This window comes from Falco biarmicus, chromosome Z (genome assembly GCF_023638135.1).
Source record: "Falco biarmicus isolate bFalBia1 chromosome Z, bFalBia1.pri, whole genome shotgun sequence".
NCBI classification, from domain to species: domain Eukaryota; kingdom Metazoa; phylum Chordata; class Aves; order Falconiformes; family Falconidae; genus Falco; species Falco biarmicus.
The window spans coordinates 25,524,384-25,539,638 of NC_079311.1; the positions used below are offsets into that span (position 1 = coordinate 25,524,384).

A 15,255-nucleotide genomic window follows, 5' to 3' on the forward strand; every position below is an offset into this window, starting at 1 on the left:
CAGAGGGGGAGGATCACCTCCCTCGGCCTGCTGGCCACGCTTCTCCTGATGCCCCCCAGGATCCCACCGGCCTTTGTGGCCACCAGGGCACACTGCTGGCCCACGGGCACCTTGCTGCCCACCAGCACTCCCAGGTCCTTCTCCGCAGAGCTGCCTTCCAGCAGGTCACCCCAGCCTGTGCTGGTGCCTGGGGCTGTCCCTCCCCAGGGGCAGGACCCTGCACTTGCCTTTGTTGGGCTCCATGAGGTCCCTCTGCCCCAGCTCTCCTGACCAGGTCTCCCTGAATGGCAGCGCAGCCTCTGGTGCATCAGGTGCTCCTCCCGGTTTTGCATCAGCTCCTTCATCCAGGTCATTGATGACTAAATTGAACAAGAATCCCCCTTTTCAATCCCTTTTTCCTGATCTGCACAGGCAAATTTCCTCTGGTCCCACTGATTACAATGGCATCAGAATCCTGAAGAAAGATGACCTCATACAGGAAATCCATCTGGCAGTTTGTAGAGAGGGAATCAGCAGGCAGCAAAGAGAAAAATCAGTTACGAGCTACAAGCAGGTGAATTATTGCTGCCATGGAGGCTAGTCAAAAGATGTTCCAGAAAAATACAGGGAATACACAGCAAAGGTAAGCAGTCAATAAAATGGACAGTTTGGGGCTTGCCTGCTAGAAATACGAAAACAAAGTTTCACCTGTCATCAACTCAAGCAAAGGTTCCCTTCAAAAGAAGATTTTCTAAGGAGGACTGCATCTCTTTCAAGGTCAGCATTTTTTATCCAAAGAAGAAGACATGGATAGACAACTGAAGCAACTACTCAGATGATGTACCAGCTGCATAAAGAGAAAACTGAAGCTATGGGAGCAAGTAGTCTGTGCATCAGCCAACAAGGCAGAGTACTGTGCCAACTGGGGCTTATGCAGCCCAAAAGATATCCAAATACAGGATTTATAAACATAGCATGAACTGAATACAGCATGCTGTTAGCGACGATGCTTCGTATACTGGTAAATTACTTTAATTAGAATGCATTACTCAGTAACCGAAGGAATGACATAATCTTTCCAGATCTCATTAAATATATATTCAAAAAGCTGTAGTTCAGATTTGGTTGCTTTTTAGTCACAGATACACACTGTAATGTCTGCTAAAGAAATGTGTCTGACAAATCTAGTGGTGGAATCCAAATTTTCATCATTTAAGACCAATAAAGTCTGGTCCCTGGAAAACAATTAGAGGTACTGAAGCAACTATAGTCTGAAGAGCCAACAGCTGCTAAGGGGAAGGAACGAACAGAGAACAAGAACATCCTCGCTACATTGCATGACCTTGAAATCCACAAGTAACCGTAAATCCTTCCTGTGTTCACAAGACACCAAGAACTAAATAGTCCATAGCTGCAGACTCGCAGCCTGGAGGCAGGGACTAGCAACCCAACTTTGGCAGAGGTCCATGCCAACCTACAGAAGACAGTACTCCTTCAGGCTGGGGGGGGAACCCCTAAGTTTCCCCCTAACCTCAAAGGAAGTTCCTAGAGGCCCATGAAGAATCCAGTCTCCCCAGCCACCCACTACATGACAAGATGCATTGTCTGTAAGTCTATTATTACTGTTCTGACCAGTTTAAGGTAATGTTTGTTGGATTCTGCCTCCTCTATACTGTCACCCAAAAACTGGTATACAGTAATGAAGATCCCTCTTATGTCTCATTGACTGGCTCTAATTGACTCAATGACTGGCTTTAACGATGCCACCTTGGCAAATGCTACGTCAAGAGACATAAAATAGCATTACACGTTATGTGCTCTGACAGGCTATAAAGCCTTTTTCTTCCCTCAATAAATAGCATTATTAAATATGGACTGGAGATTGTATTCTGTTCTGAAAATCTTATTGTGAAGGGATGCATTTGTTTTATCACAGCAAAACAAAGCTTCATGGAGTTAAAACCTGAACAGCTTCAGTCAGATTGGACACAACAGGATCTTACCCAAACCCACATTTAAATTAGCTGTATTAAAGAATAAAACTGATCCTTTCATAATCAGAAAAGGTTTTGTAGTACAACTAGATCCAAATTTGATCAGGTATTTCTGTTTGACAGCTAGCACAGTCAGGATGTGAAGTTTGGTTTTGGTTTTCACAGATCCCTGCATCAGTTTACTAACAGAATCAGCTTGCATGTTAATAAATAAAATGATAGAACAACTTTGTGACAGCTGCAACACACAACTTTAGCAGCATATCTGATGTAGGCTTAATGAGTAATCTTCGTAGGGTGCCAATCTAAAATTAAGCTTTTATTTCTATAAATAATACATAAGTCATAACTACTGGAAATATATTAGTATTTCTGTTCAGATCAGACATGTACAATACACAAATACCCATTACTTTTAAGGGAGACAGCAAACCAACATAGTGTTAAGAAATTATCACACATTAAGTAAACACCACCACAAGTATCTGCCAATTTAAACAACAGAAGAACAAAAATGCAAATCCGATAAATAGGCAGTGTTCAAATCCTACTCGGAGTAAAGCCTATGGTCTACTGAACTCATGTCATGCCTCAGACCACAGCTGTGTATCTAATAAAAATGAACAAGACTATTCTGGAAATAGAGACATCAAGGAGGAAAGACTCAGTGTGCAAGTCTCAGTAATGGTACCAGAGAGTACACATTTCAATCCTAGCCAAGGTGAAGTTCATAAATTGCATCTAGCACCATGAGCTGAAATAAAGCAGGTAGCATTTCTCCTGCAGAATTACAAAAATACTCTGAGTTGTTATGCTTAGTGGTAAACAGAAGGAGTCTTTTCATGTGTTTCAGTCATTACTCATTAAAAGGGGACTCTCCAACAAAGGGATCTCTCCTCAAAATTCATCAGTAGTACCTATTAAGCATTCTCAAGCTGCTTTTAAAATCAAAGGTCAGTGTCCTCTGTTACAGAATAAACTTCTTTTGCAATCCCCCCAAAAAGAATTAATAATTTCCACAGATTATGGGTATAGTTATATATGACTCAATGCATCAACTTCTTCATAAGTATGCTGAGGAAAGTACCTAAAATGATATTTCAGCCATCTTGGCTGAAAGTGGTTATTTCCTCACTATTTTTTCTTACATATTATAAAGCTACATTTCATTATCACACTGTTCCTGAGACTCTTCAACATAAAGATCAAGTTGTAGATACAATGATCCATCTAAACAACGTTAATTTATGAACGACATATATATAAATCAAACAGACTTGAACAGATCAATCACACAAAAGCAGCAAGCATCTGAAGTGGGCCAAAATCCTCTAATACACAACCACAACTTCAGACATTTCCACAAGGGCTCTCGGCACAGCTCTGCAAACTGCATTAGGGACCTTAAAACGGATGTTTCCCCAGCCAGAACAGCCACAGAAGAAAACAATTACATTTTTCAAAAAGCTACTTCACTGCCCCATACAAAAATTACCTGAAGACAAATCATCCCTCCATTAATGGTACTTATGTACGTGTCTCATATTACTGTAGCCTGGAACTTGCATCAATGGATCACTAAAACAAGCACAATTACACTGTAATGAGATCCTATTAGGTAGGAAATACTCGCAATTTCCACCTGCAGATTTCTCTTTTTGTCCCCCCACTAGAGATAACATCTCCCTCTTATACTATAACAGCAGCTAACTTTTACAGCAAAATAGTTAACACAAGAAATTTGAATTTATTTCAGCTGTTCTAAACCTTCGTTTTCCTCGAGGATTAGGGCTTCTCCTTTAGACTGATGAAAGACTTGTGTACCTAAAACAAGAAGTTACTTGTTTAACTTTTTTTTTTTTTAATCAGAACTCTCTGAATATATCTTCCATTGCTTAAAAATAATACAAAATTCACATCCTGTTTTAGTACAATGGTATGGTCACCTCAGTGTAATGTTTGCTCAGTCACATCAGCTTCTGCACTGCGACATTCTCTGCTCACTCAGAATGAATTCAGTATAACAATTGCCAAGTTCAACTGCTCTACTGAGCTGCTAGCAGAGAGGATGAAAACTTCACATTACCACAACACAAAAATGGTCAATGCTATCAAGTACCTCATTTTAGCCCCCCTCCCCAATATATTCAAGTTTCCCTTTCTCCCTCCTACCTACAGTTCTTTGTTTTCATTTTTATCAGTCAGTAAGTAAATGCCAAACGCAGGTTTCCAGACTGAGATAATTTCAGTTATGTTAGCCATTGTGAAAGTCTGCATTGTCACAAAGTTTTGGCTAAACTAAGTTAATTTAATTTAACAGGGGAATGACAGAAGTTTGTACTACATATAAACCCAAACATTGAGTGATTTTATTTCATCTTGGTACTTGAAGTCATGATCTATAAATAAGCAATTTGCAGATATAGTTCCTAATTCTTTAAATTCTCAAACTGTATCACCTGTATCCTGTATTTTTCTTCATTATATTATTTATGCTTTGATTTAGCACCCAACGCATCACCGTGGCAACATGCGTTAATAAAGGCAAGGCCCCAGCCCGATGGAAACACTCTCTCTCATAGAATTACACTGACACCGACAACCTGTAGAACAGCAGAATCATCTTGAAATTGTCAAGTTGGCTCCATTTTCTCACCTTCCCATTTAACTAACCTACAGAGCAACTAATTAGAGCAAGTAATTTAATTTGGTAAGCAAGTAAGCTTCTATCAGAATATTAATGTGAGGGTCCTGAGGGCACCAATAGGCTTCAGTAGCCCTGACTAGCCTCACCTGGAGACTCACAGCACCCCTGCCCATGTGCCCACTAGCCCCATTACAGTCCAGCCCTGGGACTGAGTCCCGGCCTAAGCTGTACCGTGGGTACCCCATCTCCAGCTTTGTATCTGGCCCTGCCTCCTATATGGATCCTTTATACATACATTGTAGCTTTCTCCAGTCCAGCGTTTGCTTCTGTGTCCTGGACAGACTTCGGACCCACATTATCACCTTGACTCCAGCCCTGTCTCTGACCCCTTTTCCTTTTGCTCCTGACTGGACTCCTAGTTGGACTCTGAACCTGATTCACTGCTCTGCTGCCTCTGGAGCTGCCCATGGACCCTATTAACATTTGGCTCTGCCACTGTGCTCAGACCCCGCAGGATAGTACCACATCAGTGAGGGCACTGCCCAGCCTTGGGTCACCCTCATCTCCTGGATCACTCCTCCTCTTTGAGCAGCTGGCCCTCACTGCACCCCAACAACATTTACAACTCATTTCCTATCGTATCTCCGAGTACTGCCTATGCAAGGAGATTATAAAGTGCAATCAAATCTCAAAGAAAGAAACTGAGGAGACTTTCTCGCCATAATTTGATTCACGTCTCACGAGTTCCTATGATATGCTGAGACAGGAAATACCTGTAATTTCATTTCTCTCAAAATGTCATGTTTATGAAACTTAAGAAAGCTGCCAAATGTTAATAAGTCAAATGAAATACCTGTTCCAAATGGTTTTAATAACTCCCTAAAATGGCTAATAGAAAAGTAATTATTTGACCAAGAACTATACTTGCTCAAGTAAATGCTGATTAGGAACCAAAGGACCAGTAAGGAGCACCTGGTAAAGAGGTGATCTAAATTCAGCATCTCACAGATGTAAGATTTGAACTTTTTTTCCCCAGAACAACCTTCTCTTCTTTCTCTCCAGCCAAGAGAATCATCATACAACCTGGAAAAGGACGTATCTTCGGGGGTTTTGATTTTTTCAGCAAATGTGTTTTATTAATGTTTTTTACTTTTATATATATGTATATAAAAATATATATATTTATTATGTTTTTTATTAAAGGCACTGAGTGAGACCAACAAAACTTAGAGGCAGGCAAGTCATTCTTATCTACTCTATCCTGAATTTGGGATTTTTAATTTTTTTTTAATTAGTTGTACAAAACTATAACCTACTTTCCAAACAATGAACTCTTGCTTTCTGCAATTAAGAAGCTTGGAAAAGAAAATAATTAAAAAAATTACTTTGCAGAAAAAATTTGCAGTAATTCCAGAAAACAAACCTGCTTTTGACCATACAATCTTACAGATCTGGAATGTTATTTGATTAAAAATATAAGTAATTCATCACAGTTCAATACTGCCCCAAAAGTAAAGGCCTTCAATCATTTCTCAAGAATGACACATTTCCATGCATCTTGGCTGTGATCCTTCAGGCTTTCTTTCTTCTTAGGATGAGAACATTAGTTTCAGAAACTCCTGGATATCTACTGTTATGTTCATGCAAAAGTCATTGCCTTTCTCATACGACCCTGACACATCAGCCAAATAAAGGTAAGTTTCTTGCGGACTGATTCTGTACCTCCCTAAAAAGAAGTTGAGATGAGCAATCCTGTATTTTTTTTTTTTTACTGGATTACAATACCTATCACCTCTCACATGGGACTTCAGCTTTTCCTACCATTAAAGACTTCTTTGAGCCAAGAACTTCAAAGTGTCTCTTGCAAAGTGGGCTTCACATGTTTGGGTATTGATATCTAGTATAATTTATGGCTTAGGTTATCCAACACATCTACATGGGACTGGCAGAAATGAGTCACAGCTTGATGTCAGGCAGGATACCCTAAGCAACCTAAAAATGGCATTCATGCTGATACTCAGGCACCTGGTTCCCAAGTTAACCAGAAATGTTTTGCATCTATCTTACTGCAGGACGACCCAAAGAAAAAAAGTATCAGTGATATCTAAAACATGCTATTTCATTTACACCACTGTTAAAGATCACTGACAGAATAAAATAAAATGGAGAACAAAAAAATATCTGGTCTGTATCTTAAAGGTAGTGCTCCAAAAAATGGATTAGATTGCCATCCTGCTTTCTCAATCTGTACCAGGTAAGAGCTTCCCCACAGCAAAAAAGAGCAGAAGCTACAAACCAAACCATAAAATCATACACTGCAAAACTGGCAACAAATCACCAGTGGCACTACATTAAACCCATAAATTCTAATTCAAAGAAATATTTAATAGTAGATTTAAGAGTTTTGGAAGCGTAATAATTGCCTTTAAGAACAAGGGTATTTTTAACTAGCCACTTAAAAAATAAAAAAAGGAGAGAGATGATTTAAAGCAGCCAAATTCTATCACATTATTTACTGTGTGTTGCCTAGAAGCTATGAGAAGTTAATAATCACACTAATTCAGTCCCATTGCTACGAAAACGATGCAAGAAGCAAATGGTGTTAATTCTGGCAGAGAATTACTACCATCCTCCCAGCACAGAGACATTCCACCACATCCTGAAACATACAGTGGTTACCAGTATATGATTTCTGTTCAAAGAGAAACTTCTGGGTAAAGCTTTCCTAATTCACAGAGAAGATTTTCACTGAAATAACAAATCCCCAGTGGGTATGCAATGCTGCAACACTACTATGATGAAGTCTTCTTCCCCAAGGAAAACTGAAAGTTCTTGAAATATTTTTGGCAGTTCAAAAGAAGTATATATACTTATCTTAAGAACATAAACTCTCATTCATACAGAGAGGGTAAACCAATTCTGCACTTAAAATACTTGGAGTTTTGTTTACTCTGAACAAGCCACCTCCCTCAGTTCTTCTCAAAGTTCACTCACACTTCTAATTTTGTCTTTCCCAAAACTAGGTTACAGCTCAACACTTTTTGATAGATAATTGCTATACCTTAAGAAATACATAGTTTCTAAGCCTTAATCTATGAAAATATTACTGTCAAGTTAATCTTTCACTTGAAAAGTTTCTAGGCATGTTCACTGGAAAGAGGCTTGACAGTTTCATTGACCTCCCATCTTGTAAATTCTGGACCAGTCAGTAATAACTACATGGGACAAAATACGACTGAGTTTATCTGCCTGTCACCTTAGTATCTTCTTTTGGACTGTTCTTCCTCTGGAACATGTCTGTCAGGCAAGTAGGATTTACAAAGAGGAGGAACAAAAGGTAGAACATACACATTCTCAGAGCAAGAGCACAGTTCCTCCACGCTTCCTAGAAGCATCTGACATTTGAGTATTTTTGCTCCATGTCAAGTTCTGGCTGTAAGCCAGAAAAACAGGTCCCAGCCAGCAAGCTTGGAAAGTGGCCCAAAGCAAAGATCACTTGGTTGAGCTTCACCTGTCCAAGCATCCAACAAATACAACTGGTTATTTCCAAGTCTTTTATGAATTAATAGCCACAAATTCTACAACATGACTGCATTGGCAGTGTCTCCTCCACTGAGACAAAAGTAAGAGAATCAGCAAGGATACCAATGCTGTACTGACTTACTTCGGTCCTGTTTTTATTCATAAGAAACTTAAAATCTTGAAATAGTACAGTGGAAGTCTACAAGGTTTATAAACATATAAATCAAATAACTGTGAAGTGCTCTCCCACCACTTCCTAAGATATGTCCTCATATAATCTTACTTTTTTATAAATGTCATGAGCCATAAATTAGTAGAGAATTACTTACACGGACAGATAAACAAGGGAGCTGTCTGGCGATGCACTACAAAGCATAGGAATGCCTCAATTCCTCTGAGTCAGTAAGAAAAAAAACCAACGAATTTTATCTCTACCATCAAGCTTTCTGCTACTGCTGCAATGGGCTGTCACAGAAGCCGTTTCCCTGCATTTGTTCGAACAAAAGGATCCTATATAACCTGAGGCAGTATGGGAAAAGGAAACCCCCTAGACTATGGGCACATTTCTCAGCAGATTATGTTTCAGGGACTTACGATACATCATCTAAAATGCATTTAATGAAGCATCTTTAATCACATAACCAAGTCCTATAAATGCTCTTTCATATCTATGTAACTGACTTTAAAAAATTCAAAACATACATATTGGTTAAATTAGTCAATTATCATTTTAGTGATAATCCTGAAAACATTCGCCTCAAACCCAAACCTGCAGAGAAAGGCAAAACTATTGGTTTCTTGATCACAATATTAGAAGGAGCACTGAATCATGGATTCTAGGAAGCAGGAGTGGAAATATAAAGCATTCACATTAGGAAAATAAAAAGGCACTTTTAGAATTATTTACAAAAGTGAAACTGGCACTTTAGCACTGTTTTATGCATGACTTTTCCTTCCATAACCACTGAAAGCTTTTTAGCTTTTTTTTCTTTACCACAATCACCACAATCTCTACCACAATTACCACAAAAGCTGGCTTATCTCACTTTTAAAGTAATCACTGAGAGCAGGATCTCTGACGGCTTTTAAGGGAGAATGACAAATAGCAAAATCAATTAGATATCCACTGAACTTTTGTGGTTTGGTTTTTTTTTTTGCTTTCGGGTAATTCTGCTACAACAGATAAAACCAGAATTCAGAAATGTAATATCTCTTACTAATATCCATTTTCTGTCACCCCTCTGTGTACAGTTTTAAGCATAGCACTACTCTCCACTGACTGTATAATGGTATTACGATGCTTTAGCTTCCTTCTGCCTTGTATACCTTTCACCAGTTCACGTTACCAGAGATATTACGGTTTCCTTCTTGATTCACCTGCACTCCAGTGCCTTCCACCCTGACACCCCAGCGAAACTGGAAGTCCTTGAAGGAGCATATAGAGAAAGAACAGTGACTTTGTACTGTTGCTCCATGGGCCGTACAGCTGCACAGCTCTTTTACTTGGTTTACATGCTGTGGAAGACATGCATTAGGGTCTTTCTACCTTACAGTTGCATTTCATTATTTGCAAAAAAATCCTCAAAAAAATCAAATCAAAACGAAACAATCATTTCATATTATTCTGATGTCCAATAAATGAGAACACACATTTTTCCCCCCACATTTCTGTGTCTCACATGCCTTTTTTAAACATATGTAAAGATGAAAAATTTTGATTATTCAGTGATAACTAATCTTCTGGCACTGAGCTCCACCTGCTGACAAGTCTTTCAAGTGTTGCACAGCCTGCATACTAAGTCTGTTTTATCAGTGGTTCCAGTATAATGCTGTAGTACACAAAATAAGTCTGTATGAAATATTTCTGTAGTGAGAAAAAAATATAGTTTTAAATACATATTCTTAAAAATAATGGGTTTGCACCTTTGTAGTGTTTGTTTTTACCATGTAAGGAAACAGGAGAAAATATGTTAAAGTGGCATACATATTTCACTGTATTATTGCTAAACAAAATTAATTACTATTTTATACTAACTGTATCTATTGCCAGGCTTAAGCATGCTGCAACAATTCTGTCACAATTTTCAAGTCAATACTGATACTGTAAACTTGAAGTCTTAGTATGAAATGAAAACTACCACCATTGTACTTAATTACCTGAGTAAATGTTTAACTGGTACTGCAATATTCCAAATATCCCCAATGTTGTTATTTCTAATCAGATCATTAGACATATAAAAGCTTTGTTGTTGTTGTTTCTGTTTTAATTATGTTGGACTATTGCCATGCTCCGTGAATCACATTAATAGCAAGAATACCATATGTATCTCAGGACAAATGGCAGGCCATACATCCATTGACTGAACACCTAAGCAGTGAAGAATTAGTTCAAGCTTCCAGTTACTGGCTAATTTTCACAAAGTGACATAAAATATATAATAATTTGGATACTAAAACATTTCAGGAAAAAAAAAGCAGCTGTTTTACAAGGAACAACTAGTTTCTTGTTTCCTTGTGCCTCCTTACTTTAATGTAAGTATAGAAGAAGTGAACTATGATTCTCTCAATTACATTGTAGATAGTATCATAAATGCGTAAGACTAAGGGGCTCAAAGACATTATTTTAAACTTGTAGCACCTTTAGCATCAAAATTACCTCTGCCTTGCATGGGTATTTCAGTAGGAAGTTATAAATGCTAGAAACAAAAAATATGCTTTGTTTTTCCACATATGATGCTAAAATTGTTAAAAACAAGGTTCAGAAATAGCCAAAAATGGAATTATTTTAACTACTTGCTATGACATCATGACTGAATAAAACAGAATCATGCAGCAATTTCCTTTTTTCTTAAAATGTGTACATGGACACCAACACACAGCTAACATTCTACAAACAATAAAATATATTGGCTGAACCAAACAATACTGAAGACGCTAACAAAATATGAAACTTTCTACAGTTAACAGAGGCAAAAATGAACAAAGAAACAAAGGAAGTTATAACACACACACAACATAACACTGTCTATAGAAATACATCAAACAGCATTCCAGAATTCAATTCTTTTTTAGTATTCTATTGTGATGTTACATAATGTTAAGAGATGGAAAACAAAAGAATTTGCAAACTATTCCACTATGAAATTGGCTATATTTATATGATAACATATAAATACTTAGAGAGACATGAAACTTTATGAAGTTGTTTTTACATCATGTTTTTTATTTTAAATTAAAAAAAAAATCTACTTGTGACTGAACACATGAAAATTTACTTCATATGCATGCTCACAACACAAGTCAATTATGATTTTGTCATTCTTAGGAAAAGAATTTGTAAAACAAGTGTTTACTATGGATTTCTGAAGAAGGATGAATAACCACATTCAGATGTAGTATCAGACAATATTTAGATTACATTCTTTTAGATAAAGAGGAGAAACCTAAATAGATTTATAGCTGAAGAAACAATGATTCTCTTGAATGACACCAGGATGAGCAATCAGCAGTAAGAACATTTCATTTCTGATCATTTAGCAACTGTATAATTTTAAGGAGTTTTACTTAAAAAAAATCCTATTATAAAAATCAACAGGATGCTTATTTATACAAACAGCCCATCAGTGTATTATATTTTCATCCTGAGATGAAGTCAAGACTGTCCTCTCAAAGAACAGCAATCTGAAAAAGTTTTAATTTATACTGCATTGTATCTACTGCTTTTTAGTCAATTTTACTAGCACACAGTATCAACTTCATAAGTTAAACATAACTTAAGTGGTATTTGCCTGTCTTAAATAACTTAATCAAGTAAAATTAGCCAGCCTTTAAATCACATTCCTTTATTTTTTATGCTGCATACTGCTTATAAGACAAAATCCTCAGACGCCAAAATAGCAACATTTTTCTTACTCTCAACACATTTAATATATGCAACATAGATGCAATATTCTAGAAATCTCAGTATGTACCTCCTCCAGAAAAGAAAAAAAAAAAAAAAGATAAGCTTTCATAGATAAATTTTACTCCAAAAAATTAAGAGGTCAGAATTCTTCACTGTGTACTGTACATATATGCAAGGATTATTTTCTTTCACCCACTGAAACAGAGATTTGGACACCAGCAGACAGACTGTAGCAACCTTGAACAGAGGGAGAAGAATACCATTCTCTTGATTAGACTCATCACCTCAACTAACACTTACAGACTATATTCACTAGCACTACTACAGGATATTACATTAAATAACTAACAAGATAGCCCACCCCAAAAAGATTCCAAACTTTCACAATCATTACCCTGATCCTTCCTTTCTCCTCCATCTTTTTGTGCTTTATCAACGCCTCCTAGATCATGACAAGCATACAAGATTCGTAAAATAATGTTTTGTACCAGTGAATATTGCAACCACCCGCTAGTGCCTTGTAAATATTAACCAGTTGTTGCCGAGGGGTTGGACCAGGTGACCTTTAAAGGTCCCTTCCAACCCAAACTATTTTATGAGTCTGTGAGTCTACGAGTAGTAGTGGAAGCAAGAGAATACTGACAATTAAGTATAACTATAGAATGGGAATGGAAGAAAAAACCAAACTTGGTTGCACAAATAGAGAAAACAAAAACATTCCTCTCAGAAACAACAATTTCATTATCATTTTACTGAGCTACTGCTCTGCAGTTCAAAAGAAATGGCAAGCTAAACCTCTACAGAAAAAAAGTCACAAGCATCTTGTATATGTCAAATTAATCCTTAAAAGCAAACATTACTGCTTGTCCCTTTAGTAAACAGGTACTGCTTATTGGCTTTTTCATGTCGCCTACTATCTCTACACATAGCTGCACTGAGAAAAGGAAGTCACACAAAATCTTAGCAAATTAAAGTACATGGGGGTCTCATCACAGCACAAAAAGTTCCTTGTGATTATTAAAAGCATGTAAACATTTAAAAGTAAGTTGCAAAGAAATGTGCATTTGTTTCTGCTTGAAGAAAAATGTAAATACAGTACATTCTCAATTACACGTGCAGTGATTCCAACACCTTTTACTGTTAGTTTCCTGTCTACAAGTGTCACTGTATTTCTTCAACACAGCCAATTAAATTACCAATTTCTACTACTCAGTTATGTTTACTAAATCTATTTAAGGGTTTACACTATTGATGATAGAAAAGTTTAACAAGAATCTAGCATCAAGTGTACAAAAGACCACACCAAGTCCACAGACATACAAAGGGTGTCACAAGTTACAGCAACTTCAAAAAACATCACATAACTGAACTGTTTTTCTAAACAAGTCTCCACAAATGCAAAGTGAAGTTTATTCACTTCAGTCATCCCCATGACTATCCCTGAGACTGATGTCAGGACTAAAGTACCACAGCAAGGCTGCACAATTCAGTAAAACAGGTGTAAAACTTACCATAGAAGTCACTGATCTAGCATCTTCTTCGTAGTTCACTACAGGTGGTGGCTCCTTCCCATCATTCTCTTGGACCTTTTGTTGCAGTAGTTCTTTCTGGGCTGCAAATTTTGCCTCTGAGCATCTTAATTGCTGAACTGTTTGCTTAAGTTCTTCCAGTGCTTGCTTTTGGCTTAGCAAGAGTACAATACTACAGAGAAAAATAACCATTTCAAAATACACATGATTTAAAATACATTATTTGTTCCATAAACCTAAAAAAAACCCCATGAAAATTCCTCAACAGAATTATTTGTTCAAAGGCATAAACACATGAAGCGAATCTAGAAAATCTTCAAAGCTACTAGACGATGCAAGCGAACATCTACTTTGCCATTCTCTTTTCAATCTATCACAAATATGATGTAATAAATATAGATGAAACTAATACTTTCATCCTGAATTTACACTAGGGTTCCCCATCCTTTAGAGAAGCAATACATTTTTAGATATTTATTTCCAGCGATGAGAAATCCACTGCAATCCACATAGTTGTGGTAATAATAATTTGCACTATTAAAATCACTTTATATCCAGTATAAATTCATCTGCCATCAAGTTAGAGGTATCTGTTGTCTCTTCTGAACTGAAAGGTCCCTACTGCTAAATATTTCTGGACTGCAGCGTACATTCTTCTTATGAAGCTAAATAAATTGAACTCTATGAGGAGTTAAAATCAATTTTTTCTTGTCTTCTGCATGTTTTTATGACTATTCTCTGAATACCTCTCATTCCTCTGAATGCTCCAAGACAGACATAATTCAATTACTGAAGGACAAGCAGACCACTTAGACCATCTACAGGTACCTAGGTGACTCTATTATCCCCAAGAACTGCCAAAACTAAATAGGAACAGAAGCCATCTGAAAGACAGAACCATCCACAGTACAATATAGACACCTTTAAAGGCATGCAACTGGAGCCCAGTGACATGCAGTCTGTAAAGAGATGCAGGGTTGTCACCATCTGCAAGAACAGATGAAGGGGTAAAGGGACCTGGACTATTAAGAATGAGGACAGTATGAAGAAAAATCACAGTATTTTGTCACCCTGTATCTTCAGCATAATCCCTGGAAGACAGACCCTCCTGCAAGCCTTACCCTTGAAGAAAAAAAGTCATTGAGATTGTTCCTTCACAAACAGATGCTGAGCCAAATGACTATGCAAAGAGGTTCCAAAGTGATAAGGAACCATCTGTCATAAAATTCTCATTGGCAGGAAAAGATAAAAAACGTATCCCTATAGATGAGCATTGTAGTAAGTCACCAAAGAACAGAACTCCATACAATCAGCAGAATGATCATTCATGTAAAAAGGATAATATGATGTATGAAGACACAATTAGAGGACCTGAATCTGAGAACTGGCATGAGAATGCACACATTTAAAAGCATCACACAGAGAAATGAAAAATTATCCTGGCATTATCTTCAAGATAGTAATCTTTCATCTGGTCCTCATTATGAGAGAAAAAAATAGATCACCCTATGAAAATGATGGCCCTCCACCATCAGCTGGGCTTTGGTGAATACACATTGGCTAGAATGACAAGATCCCAAACACTGAATGGTTTCAACTTACCATGATCTGCGTGTAACAAGATAGACCCTGCAAGTTAAAAAGCATGAGCTATACTCTTTCCTGAACTGTGGCAAGATG

The 15,255-nt window shown here is 37.3% G+C and overlaps 1 protein-coding gene across 5 annotated transcripts in view; it reads right to left on the reverse strand.

Annotated features, from left to right (window-relative positions):
• The window catches only part of FER (FER tyrosine kinase), a 192,821-nt gene that overhangs the window by 120,596 nt on the left and 56,970 nt on the right, over positions 1-15,255 (reverse strand). For all 5 annotated transcript variants that reach the window (XM_056324261.1, XM_056324263.1, XM_056324262.1 and 2 more), the window contains one exon: positions 13,558-13,747. In XM_056324261.1, the coding sequence (XP_056180236.1) occupies positions 13,558-13,747 (190 nt within the window). The remainder of the gene's footprint in view (positions 1-13,557; positions 13,748-15,255) is intronic.